Raw genomic sequence first — 23711 nt, 5'->3', positions numbered from 1 at the left:
GGAAGCCGTCAGTGTGTATAATGCTCTTTAATTTTGAGCTTATAGAATGTGACTCAAAGATGAAACTAAAAAAGATACTCTCTGTGAAGAGTCCTAAAATTTCTGTTTAAATTCAGTAGGTAAACTGTCTAGTCTTTCTTCCAGTATATTAAATTACTTAAAAATCAGATTTAGTGTCCTTTTACTGAAGCCTACACTGTGTCTCTTTAGTCCTCTTAATAGGGGACCCTGAGTGCAAAATTGTGTTTGTGTGTGTGGGTATGTGTGCACGTGAACTTGGCAGGGAGCCTCGGTTCCATATCTTTTTTCAAAGGGTTCCTTTATCCCCCCCAAAAGCTAAGAACTACAGCAATGGGCTGACTTAGAGATAATTTGCTGCTGTGATAAGTGATTCTCAGAGCAAAGTACATTAAAAGTTCTTTTAGCTACTACTTGAATGACATGTTAATCTCTGCTGCTTGCTTTCATTTTTAGGGTTTGTGTTTAGTGACTCAGAGGGATCTGCATTAGAACAGTTTGAAGGTGGCCCCTGCGCTGTTATCGCGCCTGTTCAGGTAACATGGCCTACTTTACCAGCTCCTCAGAGGGACGTGTTCAGACGCTCCCTACTTGGTTTGTGTTTTCTGGTACCTCTACTCTGTGTGATCCTGAGGCATGATCAGTGACCTTTTAACTTGTGTTCATGGAAATTGCTTTAAATGTCTGAAATAAAAATGAATTCAGAATATGAGTAGCTTACACAGCAGTAGCCATTTGGCTGACTTTAACTCCAAATTTTCTATTACGTTTTCTTGAAAATAATAGCCATAACATCTTACACAGTGATCCTATTGAGTAATAATAATTTATGCCAAAGGTAGTTATACCATAAACATGGTACCATTTGTATGTGTTTTGTCTCTTAAAATGTTTCTTCAAAAAAGGTGAAAATGAGTTAATATTTTCATGGCCTAAAACTTTATCAGATTTTAAAGTAAGTTGCCAATACATACTGTTTTAGGCACTAGCTTTTTGGTCTTTAAAATCAGTAAAAGCAGATTTCAAACAATTCCCAAAATTTAAAAAAAAAATTTTTTTTTTCTTTTCACATGAGACAGGGTGTGTGTATTTGATTTTGAATCTTTATGTGTTGCATTGTTTGAAATTCAAAGGCTGATTTGCCATGAACTATTACATTATTAAAATGGAGAATTGAATTTTCAGTTTGCTGTGATATTTACGATGTCTAAACAACAGTATAACTTCAGAACTGTTACAAAAGAAACTTGAATTTATTGCTTGTTTTAATCAGCACATTTTGAAAATACATTTTTAATATGGTATTTGTTATTCATTGGGCATAAAGAATGCTTTCCTGAACTGTTGGTTGCAAAATAAATTTCTCTCTCAAACTCCATACACTTACATTGTTAAATTTAAAGTGCATTTTCTGAAGAAATGTTTTCCTTTATGGTTGATTCTAAAATATATTCTTTGTAGGTCATTGTTGCCTCTTTAAAAAGTAAAGTTGATACATTTTTTTCATTAGTAGATTTTTTTTTTTTAATTAAAAATTTGAATGAGCTTTGCCTAGGGATTTTGGAGTATAAATAAATTTAACTATAAATTAGTTATTAGAGCTGTTGATCAACTGAGATAGGTTTTGATTTGCTAGTAGGAATCTTATCTGAATCTGAGGATTCCATGTCTTATTCATATACAAGATAGATTTTATTACCACTGACCCTCTTGGGCCATAATAGTACCTTAGAGTCTTTATTGCCAGTCTGTGAATATACTTAAATGCAAGATAAACAGGATTTCATGTTTTATAAAATTAAGTATATTTCCAAAATAGTAGTTATTTTTGCAAGTGGAGTTGCTATGTAACAGAAAATAATTGTAATATTCAAAATAAAGATATATCTTTGAAGTAGTAATTTAGCTTCATAGTCACATAAATGTTTTCGATTATAGAATTTTGTTTGTATTAATATTTCAATGTAAAAATCAAAACTAAGTTACTGAGAGTAATGAAGGGAAGTGTGCAAGTTGGATGTTGAACTTTTTAAAACTGAACTCTGGAACATGGCACTTTTGCTAGAAGAGTAGGCATTATGGAACCAAGTAGAAAATACAGTAGTAGACCATGTTACATAAAATAGTACACCTGGAATTAATCACATACCATAAAAAGAAGGAATGCAAATCAATGATGAAATACAGTGTAGTTTAGTAAATGCTACCGATATGCCAGGTTGATAATTTGAGGGGGAAAACTGAATCTGGGCCGTTTCATACCATGTACCAAGTTTATTCCTGATATAACACTTAACCACAGGAAGTTGAAAATAATGTGTTACCAACCCTCTAAGAGAATAGGTGAGTTCCAGGCTCAGAAAAATATCTGCAAGTGATGTTAGCAGTAAATGAATATCTTTCTTAGACAAAGAAGGTGTACACATGGTTAGAAAAACACTGAAACCTCAGAGGTGAGATGGGCAAGTATATGCAGTCATGGCAGGTGGAATGGTGCTGCACAACCAAAAACTCAAGATGCCCAAGCTCACTAGGAACCCACCAAAGTACAAATAAAACTTTTAAACAGATTCTTGTGCTTACTCTTCCTTATCTTTAGATATAAAATAATTGCCAGTGCATATAAGGGTAGGGTGATGGCTGGCACACTCTGTGTAGCTACAGATAATTCTATGTAGTATAAATTTGTACTGTGACCTAGGGAAGGAATTTTACATTATAATTGAAACCATGATAAAATAATGCAGATTCTTTGGTGTGAATAATTTTACTTCTGTGAATCTTTCCTGAAGAAATAATCCTTAAGATGGAAAGGTTGTATCCAAGAATTAGCTTTTTTAGAGCAAGTCCAAATATGTTTTTTATTTATAGTAGTTTTTAAAAATTGCAAATAACCTAATGCACAGTAACGTCATGTAAGCGTGGAATAATGTTGGAAGTAAATTTTAATAGCTTGGTAGATATTTAGAGATTGACTTATGTGGGAAAACTGAAGAGTGGAGACAATCACATACCAGTTAGGCTTCTCACTTAAAATTTAAAACAGGTATGAAAGAAAGACTGGAAGGAAGTATATCAAAATGCAAATGGTGGTTCTGTTAGAGGTGAAATAATGATTGTCCCACCTCACTTTTCCAGTTTTGTAATGTAGTTATGTTACTCAATTTTATGGTTTTTGTTATTTGGGGAAAAGTCAGAAGTACTTGGTTGTAGTATTTGTAGATTTTCTTTCAGTGAGAATATCATAGAATGTTACTTATTTTTTTGTTAAAATGTTTAAGATTGATAGCTTATTAGGTGCTGGTATTGTGCTAAGTGTATTACTAGATCATCTCATGTAATCCTCATTACAACCTTTTAAAGTTTGTTTTTAATTAGTAAAATAATTTTTACTATTATTTTTAATTAGTAAAATAATTTTTACTATTATTTTTAATTAGTAAAATAATGGAACCAGGATTCAACTTTAGGTCTATTAACTAAAAGTAGTTTTCTTATCTGTATACTACTGTTTCCAGACACTGATGAATAAGAATCACCATAGTAACTACTTTTTCTTGAATCTGCCCCCTGGAGATAAAGTAGGTGGAGCATCAGGATCTGCCTCTTAAATAAACAAGTCAGGTTAACTACACTTTGAGAAGGAAACAGTATTATACACAGAACTGCTATATCAAATCACCAACGTAACATAGTTGGTACACTTAAGAAAAGGTTAAAAATGGGTTTATTTTTTCTTTGGGATCTTAAAGCTTTTTGAGTTAAATCAGGAAGTTAGGAGCTCCTTATCAGTGACCCACACAGTGGTATTCTTGTGTCACAAATGAGAACTAGTACAGAACCACTTTTGTATTTAGCTTTCTTTCCCTAAGGAATCAAAGAGAAACGTAGATTTTTTTTTCCTGATCGATAGGGCCTTCACACTGTGAATGAAGCAGTAAATTTCTTTTTCAGTTATGTGTTTATTATTTTGAGTCAGTTCTTCTATTTGGCAGAAAATGTGTACTATAAAAGAATTATATGGATCTAGAATCAAGTTTATAGCAGTATAGTCTAAGTAATTATGTTCAGTTACTGGTGAGTATGAAGGGAAACAATTTGAAATTCTATAGCACTATTCAAAAGATCAGAAAGGAGGTGCAAATTAGGTGTTTTTTTTTTTTTATTTTAAAATAAAAGAATGATATAAGGTATGTTTATAATAAATTCTAATAATTATTGCTTTAATTGTATAAAGGCATTTCTTTTGAAGAAGCTCCTGTTTTCTTCTGAGAAGTCTTCTTGGAGGGATTGCCCAGGTATGATAGCTGTCTTTTATCAACTTTTACTCCATCTTTTATTTTATAAGTGATTCGTGCAGCATTCATTGGCAGTAATTCAGTTGAAATTATCTGTTTTTAAAAAGTAAACTATCAGTTACTTTTTCGTGAGGTTGACTTTTTAAATATTCCCGGAATTTTCATGAACAGTGACTCTAGATCTTACAAATGTGTATTTTGTAATGTGCTTTTCCTAACTGAGAGGGGTAAGACAGGTTTTTACAACTAAGGGAAAAATCTGGTGCATTGTTAAATGATAGCATACCATAAGGAAGAATCATTTATGGTTGTATTGTCTTATTTAGCTTTGAGCAAAAACTCAAGATTATCTTTGTATTACTGAATCTTTTAGTATAACACCGTATGCAATTCGAATACTATTACAGGTAATTATGAGTTAAATCGCAAATGACGCTTTCATGGCTTCCGCAATATGATTAAATCAGAGAACTGTTTGTGCTCCCTGATAATAACAAACATTTGCATTTGCATCCTTGACAGTTTACAGAGATATTTTCTTCACTTACACTATTTTATGTGAACTCACAGTGACTACTGAAAGAAGGCAGAATGTATTATAATCGCAGTTTTGTATGTAAGGGCAAAACAGCTTCCATTCCAAACCATGCAGTTACATTCTACTAGTGGTTTTAAATTTAAGATAGAAAGTGTCACTGTCATATATTTTTAATTAATAACTGAAATGCAAAATAAATTTCAGTAGAGAAGAAAGAAATAAATATTCAAAAGAGACTTACTAGCATGAACAGTTTATTAATAAAATTTTTAAAATTTCTTGCACAGAAACATTCATATTGATAGGAAATTTTTGTAGCATTTGTCATAAGTGTTGTAAATGCTGTGGTGGCTAGAAAGTGAATAGGACAGTTCCAGCCTTTAAAGAACCCTTAGTCTATCTAGGGAGAGAGAAACCTCCCTCTAGCATAAAATTATACATAATGGGGTATATATCCATCTTATCGCCTTTGTTTGAAAGCTTCAGAAAGTGGTACTACTTCTGGAGATGAACACTGCTTGAAGAGGGAAGGGTGGCTAAGGTTCAGGACAAAGTGAAGCATTTGTGCTATTTTTTTAAATGTCTGATGCTCAGATCACCGCAGTACAGTATCAGTGGTTTGTGTACCATGCAGCATAACTGCAGCGGCCTCTGCTAATGTAATGACTTGTGTCATTGTATGTGCCGATGGTTATTATTTCATTATCCTTCCCCCTGTGGGACTGGGAGATCAAAGACATGAGACTAATTCAGAAATGGGGAAAAACGGAGGTCTCCACAGGCCCTTACAAGACCTGGTTCTACAAGAAGGGAATCCTCATGGCTGAAAGGCTCCATTTGCAGCCTAAGAAAGGGGTGATCAGTATCAGCTTACTCCACAGAGCATATTCTTTGCTCTGATGTTTAATTGCGCATTTTCCAGGATTCTTTTTCTCCTGAATGGAAACATTGAATAGCAGTGACATTTTAACCCTCAAGCACATTGTTTTTCTAAACTGTAATTGAAGATCAGTGGCTTATGGATTTCTGACCCACTAAAAATGCTTGATTTTCATCACTAAATTAACACATTCTTAACATTGTTATTTGACAGGAGTTTTTTGTCCCCCGCAGAGAAAATCACTGTAACTTATGCTTCGGTTATTTTTAGAGGAAGAGCGGAAGGAGCTCCTTTGTCATACCTTGTGTGATATTTTAGAAAGTGCTGGTTGTGACAACTCGGGATCCTACTGCTTGGTTTCATGGTTAAGAGGAAAAGCAACTGAGGAAACCGCTAGTCTTTCTGGGAGCCCTGCACAGTCTAGTTGCCAAGTGGAACATTCTTGTAAGACACACTTTTATTTCCTGAAGTAATTTGTCTGTGTGTTTGAATAGAACTATTGAAAATTTTAAAGAGAGAACAAGATTTAAACATTGTATAAGATCTGTTTTTTAGCCTAAGCTTACTTAATCCTGGGGCTTTGTTAGTATTTTTCATTTCTCACTTGATTTTAATTGCTGGAGGATATTGCATTTGTTTATTTTTTCTTTGATTTTTTGGGAAAAAGCATAGGAAATGCATCTCTTAAAGTAAACTTAGTAAAAGTTCTGGTTAACTTCTGCTTGATGACAGTATCTTTTGAGCTTCAGAACTCTCATTTAGAAAGCTGAAAGAACATATTTCTGTTTTCTTTGCTTCGAATACTTCAGTGTTTTCCTTGGTATTGGGAAAAACAGGGAAATTATTATTACTGTTTTTTACATTAGGAAATGTCTTAATTATCTTTAGCTGTTTCCTAAAGCAAAAATGGGGACATTTTTCTTCTCTGTGTTGTTTCTTTTCCTCCTGAACTTTTTGGACTTGGTTACTGTAGATGAATTATTTTGAAATAGTTTTTTTATTATGAGTTTTAATTTTGCGTTCATTTAAGTTTTTCATACCTTGAAGTTTTCTCTTGGAGAAAAATAACAGCTCTTTTCACTCACAAGAATTATATATTCTATGGTCTTTAGTTTTTAAAAATTCTTACATAGTTGACCTACAAACTGCCAGAATTAACTAGTAAGATTGTACTACGGGTAAAGAGTTGCTTTTCTGGTTTTCTTTTTAGAAATTAACTTGCTTGTAGGTTGCTTTTGGTAATTGATAGTTCTAAGTGCCTTTATTAAATAAGTGACTTGTTCTACTTATAGTGCAATCCATTAACTATCGACTCTGTGGAAACTGTAGATATCCAATTTCTAAAAAGTAAATTTCAGTTGCTATGGTACACGTCTTGCTGTCCCTATAGGATTGTGTATGAGGCAAGTTGTCTCCTTGAGCCAACATGTCTATGATGTCAGCATCTTCTCTCTCACCTTTGCAGTTACAATGGCAGATTCTACTAATAGTATATTTGCAAGGAATAATTTTTAAAATTTAAACAGTTGAATGACATTTCCTTTTAGGCCTTTCAAACATAGCATTTCAAAAACAATTTAATATATTTTTAGAGTTGAAGAAAACAAGTGGAAAATGCTCACAAGGTTGATAGTCAGAAAATGTCATTAAGGCTGGTTTTAAAATATTTTCCAGATTTTACTGGATTGCATAAAAGCATGTTTAATAGTTTTGTTTAGGATATTAAAATCTTAATAGGAATAGTTGAAGTAGTTAGAAGTTGTTTTAGAGAATATGCGGTTAAAACTACTCCCATGTATTAATTTTATAAGAAAATAGTTTTTTGCTAACATTTTTCATTAGTATTTTAGTAAACTGTGTGCTCACTGGATGTACTGTACATTTTTGTGTTGATTAGTTAAATTGTTCTAGGTTAAATGGCCTCATGATGTTAACTTTGGCACTTCAGTAACCTGTGTGGGCCTGTTATATTGATTCCCCCTCCAAAAGACATTTTTTAGTAATTTTCCAATTTACTTTGTCTCATTTTTAAAATAGACATGAAATGAAACTTATAAACTGATTTTTAATGTTATATAAATTTGAGAAGTTTTAGTAATTGAAAGTTTGAAAATTCACATTAGATGTTGACAATGAAATGAACTTATATTAAAATTTATTCCATATAACAATCTGTTTTACCTGTTCTTTCCTTTATTCCCAGCTATGTTCTTTTTCTTGTGTTTCATATTTTTCTACCATCCTGCCTGCTAAGCTTTTTATTTTGCTTGCCTCTTTTCTCTAAATTACTATATTTATGTCAACTTTCATAGTGTACACTCAGTAAAATTATTGAGATAATCAGGCACCACAGAGAAGTTAGTACAGTTTGGAAAATTTTAGGTAGAAGTTTTATTTTATCTTGAAATTTTAAATGTGAAGTGTTTTCCCCCTTGTCAATATTACATTGTGTACAAACATTAATTTCATTGGCTTTTGTGGTGTGTAGTTCTGGCTTTTGGTAATGCACACTTGTTTGCAATAGTGAATACTCAGGTTCAATTTCAGTTTGTTTCCCACACACAAATCAAAAGATTATTTAAATGAATCCATTTGGGCTTTTACAGATGTTAAAAAGTTATTCAAAACATTTGAAAATTAAATCTGGACTTTGAAAGGCTTAAAAATGTGACATTTTTTATTGTAAATCAAAATTTCACTTTTGAATACATAGTGAAACAATTTCTTCAGTTCTCTAATGAGTGTTAGTATTTGAAAATACTAACATTTATTTAATAAGGTATATATGAAATTGTTCCTTGTGATTAATTAGCGTGAGCATTTTGATCTGTATAGGATTTCTTTAAAGACTTCATCTTTGTGGAGCCGAGACTATCTGGGTTCAGATCTCAGTTCTGCTGTTTATAGCTTTGTGCTCTTGGGAGGATTCTCCTTTGGGCCTCAGGTTCCTCTTCTGTAAAATGGGATAATAGGGTTGTTTGAAGATTAAATGAGGTTAAGGCCCATAGAGCATTTAAAAAGGGGCCTGGAACTTAGAACTGTGCTAAGTAAGCCTTACTTTTCATTTAAATGCTTTATTTGATTTCCTTTGATTTCTTAAAATTTTATAATTTTATTAATAAATATAATCTAAATAAGATGCTGAAAACTTAACAGTTATATGAGTAAATGAGGAAACAAACTTAAAGCTGTCGTTGAACCTGTGTATTTTCAAAGTGCTCTGCCTTTTTATACACATTTGTTTAATAATGAAACATCAAGTCTAAAATAAAGGTTTTATATTAGAGGAAGATTAGCTGTGAAGATTTGACTTGGCTCTAAGAAATGAAAGATGATTTAGAAGTGCAGGACACATTGCAATTATGTGTGAAGCACTATGATTGTCAATGCTTTCTCACATGTTATTAACTATTCTAGCACAACTGAATTTAAAGAAAATGTTTATTATTTAATCACCTTTCTACATTCTCAGTATTAAATCCATTTTAGTTCTATTCATGATACTTAAGATGTTGAAATATAAATTTATGTTATAGTAAAGTGGAAAATAAACTGAGAATTCTAAGGAGTAAGGAAAGAGGGAAACTTTTGATTGCTTAAAAGTATTTACAGCCTGCTGTGTGTATCTTGTGTCATTTATTTGCCATGTGTAGTGCTGAAAAGTGTCTTTTATGTATAGCTGCCTTGGCTGTCGAAGAGCTTGGCTTTGAGCGATTTCATGCATTAATTCAGTAAGTAACATTGGAACATTTAAAATACTTACCTTGTGGACACATTGCCATTTTAAGTCTGTTCATACTGTGGAGAGGTACTTAGATTTGTATGCTTGAGGATTAATTTGTTTTCAGATTTTTTTAAGAAAGAATAATTTGTCAATATGTTCTTAAAATATTCTGATTCCGAAATTAACTATGGAAATACACCCTTTTATAACATTAAAGGCTTTTTCATCAATATAATGAAAAAATCATTTTAGCTTAATGTTTCTCCAAGTGAATATAAAGATTTCTAGTATGACAAATATTTGTGTTATTGCTTATTGTCAAAATACGTTTTCTATAATTTTCATTTAAAGTGCCATGTTTTGATTGGAGTATTTAAATTTTTTGTTGTGAAATAAAAGGTAAGGATAGCTATGTTGGTAGAAATGCGAGTGGCATTTGATTTGAAATATAATGTTATTTTAAAAGAAGCCACAAATGTACACCTTATCCTTGGTGTTTAGATATTTGTTAAATAATTTTCAAGCTTTAAAAAGTCGAGTTTCTTTGTTCCTAACAATATCCTAGAAGAGGACCACCTAATTCCTTAAATAACTGTATGATCATTAAAGAAGTCATTGATGTCAGACAGTTCACCTAAGAGATGAAGAGGTTCCCTACCACGTAGGCTTTCTATTTCAATGATACCTATTACATATAAAGACAATTGTCAGCAATAGCTTTGGCTTTTAATGGCTAAATTTATATTTGAAAATTTGAGACACAAAAATCTCCTCTTTGTATGCATTTTAATGTAGAAGACAATTAAAAAATGTCCCCATTTATGAATGTGGTCAGTCTCAACATCATGTTAATACTTAATTCTTTTTTTCCCCCCAGAAAAAGATCATTCAGAAGTTTAGCAGAATTAAGAGATGCTGTCTTGGACCAGTATTCAATGTGGGGAAACAAATTTGGAGTATTGCTTTTTCTGTATTCTGTGTTACTGACAAAGGTTGGTTAAAGAAGATGTTTTTCTGATTTTTATTCATTTGAGTTTAATATTTTTCCTGCTGCAGAGAGAAATTTTACTCCTGTTGTTGTTTCTAAATCTCAGAATTGAAATCTCCTGTGCCAGTAATGAAGAATCAGTCTCTCTTTCTTCATTCACCTGTTACTTAACCACTTTTCAAGCTTCACCCATGATCTTCTAGACTGCAGAGATTTATCAGTAGTGTTCTAATTATGAAGTACAGTGAGGTCTTTGGTATTTTATTTTCTTTGATCATAGTAAGCACTTGATCCCTTAACCCCTTCTGGAACAGCTGTATCTAACACCAGTCCCTTCTTAGCTTACCTGATATATCACTATACTAGTTCTCTTTCTGTAATGCCTCATAATTTTCTGCTTATAGCTTCATTGCCATCTTTTTCTGTTATTTACCTTTGTATCTTCTAGCTTACCTTTACGTCGTTCATTCTGATCTGTATACTTCTGGTCCTGCCCTTTTCTGTGAGTGCCAGCCTCACATCTCCAGCAACCTGTTTGGTCTGAGTTATTCTGCTGGATTTGCCATATTTGGAATCAGACTTCATTCACTTGATAAATGTTTATTGAGCATTGACTGTTTATTAGGAACTAAACTTACAGTGTGGGGTACAATTTTTGTTTAATCATTCCTCTTCAATGTTGTAAACAAAAAAGCAGACACCTTAATAGTCACTTCCATTATGGCAGTGTTTTTGGTGTTTATTTGTTTTATGCACAAAGCGTGGTGGGACAATAGAAGGCTTGCCTCAGTTCATATGGTGGAATCAAGGGCAGACCCTGTAGGTGTCATTTGATGGATGGGGAGAAGTTTTCTGGACAGAATAACTATGGGAAGAAATTCTAAGCTGTGGGAACAGCAGGTATAAAGACATTATCGGTTGGGGATGTATCACACATTTGGAAACTATATAAGAGTTCAGTATTAGTGTAGCATAATCTACCAAAAGGGCAACTGTGGAAGATGAGAATGGCATATGTGTAAGCATTCTTTTGCAAAAATACTTAAAATCTCATTTCATGTGGCCAAAATTGGAACAAATCAAAAATTGTGAGCAATGGCGTAACAAGATCTTTCTGTTGCTAAAAGGTTCTTTAAATTGGTATTAGAGTTGTGCTGGAGGGAGTTGGTATGTGGATAATAAGACTAGAGTCAGGGAAACTGGAAAAGTAGTTACTGAAATAGGTGACCCTAAGCCAGAGCAGTGATCATGGAAATGGAAAAGAAAAGGAGCATATTTTTTAGAAGCGTGTTTTAAACTTAGAAATTTTAAACCATTTAGGAGCATATTTAAGAGAAAGAATGAAAAGTAGTTAGTAGTCAATTAGCAATGGGGACTATCAGTGATGGAGGTCCCGAGGATGTCTGGTTTCTTAATGAGTTCATCATGACTGTTCAGTACTCTCCCAGTTTTTATGCTCAAAACTTTTGATACCTCCTCTCTGTCTTGTCCTTCACAGCCAAGAAAACTGTCATGTCTAGTTCTTCCTTGACCTGGTCTTTGAAATCAGGTCCCCTCTCTCCCTAGTGATTTTTGGCACTTGATTATGTTACTCATTGTGACTTTATGATAGTCCATTTTGTGTTGGTTGTTTTCAAGGAAGGCCAGTGTGAAATCTTAAACTTGTTTGTGTCCTTCTACAGTATTTCCACAATCAATACTATTTTGATTGTTGATTATCATCTCTTTAATTTTTAGAAATGGCCTATAATCAAATGGAATCAATGGTTAAAGTTAGGTGAATAGCACAATGAATGGCAATTTATCTTTGTCATTTTGAAATTGCTGGAGATAAAATGCCTAGGCCTTCTTGTACTTATCCAATAGCTAGACCTTTAGGGATTTGGGTGATCTTTTGGGTGATTAAAAATACCAGAAATTTGGCTTTCAGGAAAATAAGAAACTCCTGCCCTCCTAGTTTACATTTTATTTTGTCAACACACATTTGAATGACCAACATGTAAGAACACATAATCAGAAGAGAACCTTCCATTTTCTTATATACAAGAAATACCTGTTGTGTATTTAAATTTATATCTTTATTGTGTGTGTATATTTAGTTTTTTAATGATCTAAGAAAATACATCAGGTGCCTCAGTAGGTATATTGGGTTCAAATTTTATTTCACCTGAAGTTAAATGAGTATTAACTTTCAGATAAAATAATTTTCTCCTCACTTCTCTTGAAATTTAAATAGTCTCTCTGTCTCCCCCTCTCTTGCACTCCCCTCCACCCCTTTAACTCACATACACCCACATTGGATCTGTTACCTGTTCTGATGTAGAGTCCACAGAAGAAAAAAAAGATTCTAAGAATTAACTGCTTTTCACCATTTTCATTTCAAATGCATTTGAAATCCCTCCATTTCAAATCTGGATAAATCTTTGGGAGAAAAGTTACTTATATAATTGTGTTTTATTAATTCATAGTATAAACTGGTTAGTTTTTAAACTACCATAATTTTCATTTTTAGTTTTAAAAATAAGCCAATGAATTCTTGGTTTCTTTAGGGCATTGAAAACATAAAAAATGAAATTGAAGATTCGAGTGAGCCTTTGATAGATCCTGTGTATGGACATGGCAGGTAATTAACTAAAATCTATTATTTCCTCATATGGACTTTAGGATTTAGGACTGATAATATGCACATAAGATAAAACACTACTAAGTCAGATAATTTTGTTTGTCAGTACTGACAGCTTAGTCTCTGAGTATGAACAGTCTTATGTTTTATACATTGCTTTTAGGTCACTTTAGATCTATGTATGCACTGGGTTTATTGTAGCAAATATTTTCTTTTAGCATGACAATGGGAATATTTTAACAAATTTTGCTTGATAGTACATTCATGAAATTTTCTAATAGGTGAAATTTGCTCACTTTAACTTAGAAATAAGTATACCCATGTGTTTTTGTGAATGCTTTCCTGCTTTGAGGGAAATTTTTTTTTTTTTCTTTATTTTTCTCTGAGAAAACCCTGCCTTTCAAGCTTTTTATAGCTATTTATGCTAAAATTGATGACACAATGACTGATTGTTAACTCACTCCAAAACATATTTCCTTTAGATCTTTCTGCTCCAGAGGTTAAATTCACATGTCTTGCATCAAACACAAAATAATAAAAATTATATATGTATTTTAAAGTGATTATAAATAAATTAGCAGTCTAAGTATTATTCTTTAAATCTATTTAAATATGATGTCTTGAATAAAGTTGTTAAATTTATATGATTATATAGAACAACAAATACCATTGTGGTGACACAGGAAGTGATACATTTAGCAAGGTTGTGTAGGTTTTTCTATTTTTTAAACAACATAATTTAATGTAAAAAGTCATGATTTTATGCTTTATCACAAGAGTAATTTGTTTTGAAAATTAATATATTCATACTTTAATTACTTTTTAATCTTTATTAATAGCCAAAGTTTAATTAACCTCCTGCTGACAGGACACGCTGTTTCTAATGTATGGGATGGCGATAGAGAATGCTCAGGAATGAGTAAGTGTATTTATTCTTTATTGTGTTTATCTTGTTTATGATGAATATTCCACTAAAATACAGTTGATTGTTAATTCACCTGTTTAATGGTTCTGCGTTACTTAGAGGTTAAAATAGATGCTTTAGTATAGAGGAATCCCTTACAGTTTTCACAGCACTATAATGTGAAGAGCATAGACTTTGGAGGCTGACAAATGGGTTCAAATCCCAAGTATATGACTTGAGTCAAGTTACTAAAGCCTTTAGCTTTCTCTAGTATAAAATTAGGATTATAGGATTAACTTGCTTAGAAAAAGTAATAGGTCTTTTTATATATGTAAAGTTAAAATGTATATATATATGTGAAGTTTGTACATATCCAGTGATATCTGTCTGTAAGTTGAAAATACTATTGAATTTTGCTTAAAATTGAAAAATTAAGTTTCGTGATTTGAAGTATTTTAAGAGTCTAGTGGTTTTTTCCCTGTATTACTTTTAAGGTTTGTAATTTCCTTTAAAATGCTGGGTAAATTTAAGGTTATCTGAGAATTTTAAACCACCATCACCTTCATCTCTGGTCTCAATTTTATTTCTTTCGTATACCTTCATATGTTGCCAGGAACGTTGAAGTGAAGCACCTTTGGCCAATCCATCTAGTAAGGAGAGCTGATATACAGCTCTGAAAAAGATTCCCTGTAGCTTATTGTTACTTGGTCAGTCTGAATTCACTTACTTGTTCTTTCAACATACATTGAATAACTACCACATATTCAATCCTGCCTGTTAAAGGCATGTCAGACTCTCAGGTATGTAATACTTCAAGTGTGTAATATAGAACAGAAATCATCATGACTCCTGTAGTTCACAGGGAAATTTAATTTTTCTCCTAAAATTGGATAAAACTGTCAACAAATGACAGAAGCCAATACTATGATTGAGAAAATATTAGTTACTGCTTTCTGCTCCCATTTAAATGAATGAATCTTGATCTTAAATTTGAAGTTTTCTCAAATTTTGGAAATACATGGAGTTAATAGAAACATGAAAGAATATAATATTAGGGGAAAAAAATCAGTAAAAATGAATGAATTTCAAAATTGAAAAGCACCTTAACACCATCCAGCCTTTCACTTTACTATTTAAGAAATCTGAGAGGTACCCTTCCATCCTACATTAGCTAATGTTTACAAAATTATCTCAGTGATGAGGTGAAAATGAGAACCTAGTTTAGGAGATTTCTGGTAAAGGTCAGAGTTCAAACAGTAAAATTCACTGACAGAAAAAGTAGTGAGGTGAACTTGCTCTGTATTTTTGTAATTGAGCCCATCCTGTTCTTGAGCCCTCATTCTGATTGAGAGCTGAAAGTATTCAACCCTGCCAATCAAAAGCATGTCAGTTTTCCATAGGCTTTTCCTCATGCTACATATGGATTGGCCAAAAAATTCGTTTGGGTTTTTCCATTACATCTTATGAAAAACTTTTTGGCCAACCCAATACTTAGAGGATATCGGTCAGCTATCCAGTTTAGGTTGTTGATAGGTACTAATTCATCCTTTTCTGTTTCTTGAAATACTAGCTTTCAAAACTATTGTCTTGCAGTGTTTTTTTTTTTAAGTATAGTTTAAATATAAAAACTAAGCAATGACTTTAAAATATTATCTTGGAAAAGAAAATAGGCACAGTATATTTCTTGCATTTTCCCTTAATTGTTATGAATGTTGACTTAGGGTTGAATCTCTTTTCATTCACCAAAATTAAAATGAAAATACATACATTCATCCAGCATTTATTGGATATTTTTCTGTCTGACAACATGGGGGGAGATTGTGATATATGTAATATACAAAGAAAAATTAAAGAATTACTAGTTTTCCAAATCTTTAGGAAAGCTGCTTTACTTCTCTTGTCTTCAGTTTCCTTATTTATAACTCAGGGAGGTAATACCTTCCTTAAAGGAATGTTAGATTATGAAGATTAAGATTCAATTTCTAAAATGCCTACGTCAGCCCATGGAAAGACTTGGCCTTCCCTCAAAAGAGGAAACCAAGAACATGCACACAGATAGCTATAATGCAAGGCAAAATGAACACAAGTTGAAGTAAAGTATGATAGAAGTTCAAGGAGAGGAGGAAACCTTTCCTACTCTGTTTGCCTTGGGATGAGTGGGGAGCCACTAAGTAGGAGTGGCCATTTTAATGAGGGCAGATGAGAGAGAGGGAAAAATAACAAGTTTGTGTCTAGAGACAGGGAGACAGACCAGTCTGATTAGAGCAGTGTATCTTAATCCCGACTATGCGTTGTCACATAGGGAACTTAAGAGTAAGTCAGTGCTCAGGCTCCAGCTGAGAATGAATAAACAAATTAGAATTTCTAGGTAGTGGGGCCTGGACATGGCAATTTAAAAATTACCCGTACATAATTAGAATGTACAGCCAGCTTTGAGGAGATAAAAGCATCAACTGTGAAGGAGACAGAAAAGATCATAAAGATAAGGTTGGGTAAGAAACCAGAAGATCTTGATACCGAGAAGTTTAAACCTTAGTTGTCAAGGTTAGGCTCTAAGAGAGTCATTGAAGGCATTTAAGCAGAGCAGTAACATAAGACAAAATAAGAACTTGAACCTGTCAGCTTGTATGCATAGGAATGGGATGGGATGACAGGTCGCAAACTAGAACACGGAGTCAAGATGGGTGGGAAGTAACAAGATGAAGTAGGTGTGGCAAAGGAAGAGGAAGAGAGCCGCTAGGATTTATGGACTTTGTGCCAAGCAGTATGTTCTGGATGTGTATCTTCTCAATCTCAATTCATAGTTAAGAAGACTGAGGCTTAGGTCATTTGTAACTCACCCCATGTCTAGCAGCAGGCGCACCCGGCTCCTGAGCACCATCCAGCCTGTCCTCAGTCCACCGGACCCTGCCTCTGTGGAAGCGCCTCCAGGAAAGTAGATGCTGTAGAATTCAGCTGTGAGTTAGATGGATGAGAGTAAGGTACAAATAACCAATAGGTTTTCAAATGAAGTTTATTGAATGAATGAATATGTGCAAGAAACATCATAGAAAGTCCGCTTTAAGTCACTGTTTTGGTGGCAGAGAACAGTTCTTGTCCTCAGGTATTTCATTTTCTTTAAAAGGCAGCTAACAACTGTTGACAGTTATTAAGAATGCTGATCCTGTGTGCCACAGCTAAGACCTGGCACTGCCAAGTAAGTAAGTAAATAAAAATAAATAATAACAACAAAAAGCCCATTATCCAGCAGTGACAAGCATCATCTTAGCAATGCCAGCCTCTGTTCTTAATATTTAATGACTGTCTTCTTTTCTCCCATTTTACTCACTTCTTTTCTTAAAACTACTCTATGAAGGTCATAGAATAAAGGAAACTGGGCACCAAATTAAGTATCGTATTTCATGCAGACAGAGCTGGAGTTTACACCACAGTCGTCTGGTTCCCTTACAACCAGCATACTTAATGATCATGATAGCCTGTTAAACTACACTTAACAGAGTTTTCAGTGTGAAAATAAATATCTTAGACGATATAGAAGAATTTCATTTTATTTAATTTCACAGTAGCCCTAAGAGGTAGTTTTTTGCCTCATTTATAGAGAGAAGCAGAGATTGAGAATTTAATCCAAAGATTTTTTTTTTTTATTGTGATCCAGAGTTAAGTGAGTGAGCCATGCTGAATCCCTCAATCAAGGAGAATGAGGACTAAAAATAAGCTATGAATTTAGCAGTTAGCAAGGTCTTTCCCTTAAAAGAGCAACTGAGATAGAATTCATTGCATAGGGAGTAAATATTTCAGGAAGGCAGGCAAGGACATTTTGCTGGTGAAAGGGTGGAAAGAGAAGAGTTCATTGCCTGTTCATAAGACCAAAAGATGGTATACACCAGTTTTGTTTTAAGGGATAGAAGTCTCTTAAATTGTCTCTTAGGAGGGAAACTGCTTTTAATAAAAGAGATAGTAAATGGAGTTGATAGTAACAGTGATGTTGGAAAGATGCACAGTTCTTCTAAAACAAGAAGAAAGAATGCATTGAGAAAAGAAAAAGAAAAAGGCATTTTGAGGTATCAAATATTTAAATTGGGAGAACTTTTGAGAGTTTGAATTTGTCCACTGACAATGAATGGACAAAGTTAGAAGCATGTAAAGGAGAAAGAGTTTGCATCCACTGCTTTAAGAAGGGGTATAAAGATGAATTATGAAAGGAATGTTTAAATGTGCAATCAGAATTAAGAGCTGAGATGAGGTTACATAGAATTATTTAAAGTGGATCCAACCAGTAAAGGTTACAGTTAGGCTTCTGTTCTTTTTCTTTTTTTTAACTAATAGATTTATTGAGATATAATTCACATAATTTACACATCTGCCATTTAAAATGTATAAGTCATTGGTTTTTAATACATTCTTGAGTTACACAACCATCACCATATCAGTTTCAGAACATCTGTATCATCTCCAAAAGAACCCTTAAACCCGTAAGTAGTCACTTCCCCTCAGCCACCATTAATCTGCTTTCTATCTCTATTGATTGCCCTGTTCTAGGCATTTAATAGAATCATGTAATATCTAAACTTCTGTGCCAGTTTATTTCACTTAGTGTAGTATTTGCAAGGCTTATCCATATTTTAGCATGAACCAGCACTTCACTCCATCTTACTGAAAAATATTTCATTGTATAGCTTATAGCACATTTTCTCATTTTCTTTTTTCATTCATCAGTTGGTGGACATTTGGTTTGTTTCCACTTAGCCATGATGAGTGATATGGTTAATAACATTTATGTACAAATGTTAATGAGAAGATGTTTTTATTTTTCCTTAGCATCTACCCAGGAGTGAAAATCCTGGGTCATATGATAACTGTGTGTTTATTTAACCTTTTGAGGAATACCTGTTAAATGTTGATAATGCCAAATTACCTTGGGAAATTTGCTTTACCAGCTAGAGAAGTATAAACTTAGACTTGCAGTGTGTAGTTCCTGTTTTTCTACATCCTGACCAGCACTCAGAACTTTCACTCTTTAATATTTTGTCAGTCAGTTTATTGACGCCTGGTAGGCTATTTGATTCACATTTCTCTGATTCCTAGTGAACCTGCACCTAATCATCTTTTCATATGTTTGTCAACTTTTATTAGTGTTTTCTTCTTCTGGGAATTGTCTGTCTTTTGGCATTTTAGAAGGAAAGGTTATTTTACTTATAATTTCCAGGGGTACTGTATAAATTCTTAGTTCTTTATGTATTAAATCTGTGTTATAGATAGTTTCTCTCTGCCATTTCTGTCATCTTTAACTTTGCCACTGCTATCTTCCATATACCAGTGCTTTCATTTTTTATGAAATTAAATCATTTGATCTCTTCTGTTAGGGTTCCTGGGTTGTTTTGTTTTTTTTTTTTTTTACATTTTTGTCTGTGTATCTGTTCTATGTTTCTCCCACCCCAAGGTTAAAGCTAGCACTGCCTAGTATTTTCTTCAAATGCTTTGGTAGGCTTTATTTCTTTTTAATGTTTATCCCGTTAATCCATCTGGATTTTATTTATTTATGAGTGGTATGAGATGGGGATCTACCTTTTTACCTTTTCCCAAAGGATTACCTAATATCCCAATTCTAACTTCCCTAGTGGCTCAGATGGTAAAGAATCTGCTTGCAATGTAGAAGACCTAGATTCGACCTCTGGATCGGTAAGATCCCCTGGAGAAGGGGCAAGCCACTCCAGTATTCTTGCCTGGAGAATTTCCAGAGATGTCTGGCAGGCTCCAGTCCATGGGGTCGCAAAGAGTTGGACACTGCTGAGGGACTAACACACACACACACACATACAAGTTGCTAGATAAAATGCAGAGCTCCCAGTTAAATCTGAATTTCCAATAAGCAATCCTTTTTAGTGGAAGTATGTCCTGTTTAGTATTTGGAGTATACTTACACTGAAAATTTTTATTTTGTATCTGAAATTTAAATATAACTGGCAGCTTGTGTTCTTACTGACTGAAATTGGCCACCCTGGCTAGATGCCAGCTCTGTAGCAACCTGACTTCTCAGGAATATAACAACCAGTTAGTAGGTTTTTAAAAAGCTCTTCTCTTCAAGAATAGATTTCACAAAGTTCATGGCAAAAAGTGCATGCACCTTTACCTGTAAGTGAGATGAACCAAGCCTTTTTTTGTATTTTTTTAAAAAATTTTACATATTCTAGCATTCTTATTAAAAAAGTCCTCCCCCCTCCATTTTTAAACCATAGATTCTTTTTTTAATTTTTATTGGAGTATGGTTGCTTTACAGTGATGTTAATTTCTGCTGTATCATAATCAGCCATGCATATACATGTATCCTCCCCAGTTTTTTAGGTTTCCTTCTCATTTAGATCACCACAGAGCATCAAGCAGAGTTCCTTGTGCTATACAGTAGGTTCTCATTAAATTAGTTCTCTGTTTTATACATAGTCGTGTATATATGTCTATCCCAACCTCTCAGTTCATCCCACCCTCCTTTCCCCCGTGGTAACCATAAGTTTGTTCTCCACATCTGTGTTTCTATTTCTGCTTTCACATAAGACACAGGTGTACCATTTTTCTAGATTCCTCATACATGCGTTACTATATGATGTTTTTCTTTTTCTGACTTACTTCACTCTGTATGACAGTCTCATTCATTTCTGTGGCTAAGTAATATTCCATTGTGTGTAGATTCTTTACTTACTCAGTGACCTTACATAGTTTCACCCCAGCTTATATTTTCAGTCTTCATGAACTTACCTATGTTTAATCATGCTACTTACTTCCACTTCTTTGTGCTTGCTGCTCCTTGTGCCTGAAGACCTCTATCCCTCCCATCTCTGCTTGGCCAGTCCTCCAGCTGCCACTGCTTGTGCCGTCTCCAGGAGTCCCCTGAGTCCCACAGTGGCTGGTCATCTGGTCTCTGAGCATTTTGCCTTCATCATACTTACACATTCTAGATTGTCACCTACTGTCGGGTTTTTCTGGAGGGGTAATTTGAGTTTTTTTTAATTGTAGTAAGAACATTTAACATGAGATCTACCCTTGCAGTGAAATTTTGAGTATGGTATTAACTATGGGTATGAGATTGTACAGCAAATCTTATTTATCTTATATAACTGAAAGTGAAACTCTAATATCTGTAGAATAGCCTCTCCCCATTTCCTCCTCCTCTAGCTCCTATCAACCACCATTCTGCTTTCCGCTTCTCTGAGTTTGTTTTAGATCCCTCATCTCAGTGGAATCATGCAATGTTTCTCCTTCTATGACTGGCATATGTCAGTTATAAGGCCCTCAAGGTCATGTATGTGCACATACAATAAGATTTCCTTCTTTTGTAAGCCTGAATGGTAATCCTTTGTGTGGATGTTGCCCACTTTCTTCATTCATTTGTTGCTAGACATTTAGGTTGTCTTAATTTCTCAGCTGTTGTGAACAGTGCTGCAATGAACTGGGAATGTGGATATGTCTTTGAGATCCTCATTTCACTCTTTTGAGTTAAATACACAGAGGTGGAACTAGTGGATCATATGGTGGTTCTGTTTTTAATTTTGGGGGGGAACCTCCATCCTGTTTTTCATGTTAGATTCCCACCAACAGTGAACAATACACATCCTCCTCAATACTTATTTATCTTTTCTGTTTTTGAGAATGGTTATCCTAACATTGTGATTTTGATTTCCTCATGATTGGAGATGCTGATGTTCAACATCTTTTCATATACTATTGTCCATTTGTATATATTCTTTAGAGAAATGTCAAGTCTTTAGCCCAGATTTTTTTGTTTTAGCATTTTGTTTGGTTTGGGGAGTTACTTTTTTTTTTTTTTTACAGTGAGTTTTAGGAATTTCTTACATGTTTTAGGTGTTAACCCCTCATTAGATACATAGTTTGCAGAGAGGTTCTGCTTTGTCTTCCTAGTCCTTGTGATGCCTTTGTATTCCCACACTGTGCTTAACATTGTTCTTTTCAATACTTGGCCCTCAGGGTGCATTTGTTAAATAAATGTAGTGCAAGTATGTGCTTTCCAAGTGAGTATCAAGTTTGAAAGGCATAAGAAGGACTTCTATAGGCACCCTGACAGTAGTGAGAAGTGATAGTTGGGAACAGAGGAGGGTATAGAGAAGCAAACTCTTGAATATATGAAACTCTACATTTTGATACAGTCTGACTGAACATAAAGGTGGATAGACACTTAATCATGGTTAGTCTTAATTGCTAGGCTAAGAACAAGAAGAAAGTTGTGAAATATAATGACAGAATTATTAGAATTTTCTGCAAACTTAAACAGATTTCTTGGAGACTTACCGAGAAAAGTATAGTTAGTGTAACTAAATTCTTTGAATTTTAATATGTGAGAATAGTATGTCTTCACTGTACAACAATAAATATTAATGATGCACTTCAGCTATCAAAATAAGATAAAAATTTTAAGTACATAGGAGTGATGCATTTTAAAAATACTGCCATTCAATCAACATGGCTAAACATGTGAATACTGACTGCATCTGAATAATTCATTATTCAAGAGTTCTGAAAGCTAATTTGGTGTATTTAGTAGCATGATATTATAAATATGGTATTCCAGACATCTGTAAGGAAATAGATGATGTAGTAATCAAGTCATAACACTAGGTGGTGGTAACTGATTTTAGAAATTAAAATGTGAAACTGTTTCTTAACATGTATTATTTGAACTTGAGAATATTTAGTGCTCCTTAATTTTCAGAATGAAAATGAAGAAAAAATCTGAAAGGCTGTGGGGTACCACCTCTTCACCCTCACTCTCTCTTTTTGATCTGAATTCTATGCCAAAGATTTTCAGATTTCTTGGTCTCATGACCTTTACACTATTAAACATTATTGAGGATCCAAAAAAATTTTTGCTTATTTGGTTTATAAAAAAATAATGATTACTGTTTTTTTGGTTGTTAAAAATTAAGATAGAGAAATAAGTCTAAAAAGGACTTACACATCCCTAAGAATTCTAAGCAAAACTTGGAAACTGTGGCTGTGTCTCCTCTGTTTCTATAAGAAGCTAGTGAAAAATACAGACTATGTGTATACATGTCTTCTATTAATTTTGAATTTACAAAAATTAAAGCGTAAACAACCAGTTCTTGGTTTACACCATCTAGATGTTATACTTAAGGATACATAGTCAAATATTTACAACAAAGCAAATAAGTTGATATTATTACATTAATTGATAAGAAAAACATGATATCCTACCGGAAAATGGACGATACATAACCAAATAGTAAAAAGGATGTAGAGTTATATATATGTTGTGTGTATAGTGGACCATAATTTTTAACTAGAAAAAAGATTCTTTTTAGAAATATGTGTGGTCCCAAATTACTATTACAAATTACTGTTACCCAAATTACTTTTATCCTGATACTTAACGTACTTTAGCTGAAAGCTGTAGTCTATGAAAAGACTTTATTACCATTACAGTTACATTTCTGATGTGGAGTAATCTGTCTTTTCATTTTCTGTGCTTTTTCTGTTCTTTCTTATCCATTTCCATGATCATGCTTGTGGTTCCTTAAAGCTTTGCATCCAGTTCTGACCTGTTTTTCTGTGTTCCTGAACCTTACTTCTAGTAATGTACCCATCTCTATCTAGAAGTCCTCAAAGTCACTCAGTCGTAGCTTGTCTAAAACCAAACTCATACTCTCTCTTCATACCACTTTAGAACATAATTCTTTATTTTCTCTCTCAGTCAGTCACCATTTACCAGGT

The 23711-nt window shown here is 33.5% G+C and overlaps 1 protein-coding gene across 2 annotated transcripts in view; it reads left to right on the top strand.

Annotated features, from left to right (window-relative positions):
- Positions 1 to 23711, top strand: part of MINDY3 (MINDY lysine 48 deubiquitinase 3) — an 86861-nt gene that overhangs the window by 11746 nt on the left and 51404 nt on the right. For both annotated transcript variants that reach the window (XM_020881275.2, XM_020881276.2), the window contains exons 2-8: positions 475 to 554; positions 4256 to 4316; positions 6005 to 6178; positions 9414 to 9465; positions 10336 to 10450; positions 12996 to 13069; positions 13909 to 13988. In XM_020881275.2, coding sequence (XP_020736934.1) covers positions 475 to 554; positions 4256 to 4316; positions 6005 to 6178; positions 9414 to 9465; positions 10336 to 10450; positions 12996 to 13069; positions 13909 to 13988 — 636 coding nt within the window. The remainder of the gene's footprint in view (positions 1 to 474; positions 555 to 4255; positions 4317 to 6004; positions 6179 to 9413; positions 9466 to 10335; positions 10451 to 12995; positions 13070 to 13908; positions 13989 to 23711) is intronic.

The sequence above is a fragment of the Odocoileus virginianus genome, chromosome 9 (genome assembly GCF_023699985.2).
Source record: "Odocoileus virginianus isolate 20LAN1187 ecotype Illinois chromosome 9, Ovbor_1.2, whole genome shotgun sequence".
Lineage (NCBI taxonomy): Eukaryota > Metazoa > Chordata > Mammalia > Artiodactyla > Cervidae > Odocoileus > Odocoileus virginianus.
Note: the sequence above shows the minus strand (reverse complement) of the source record. Positions and strands in the feature narration are given on the sequence as shown.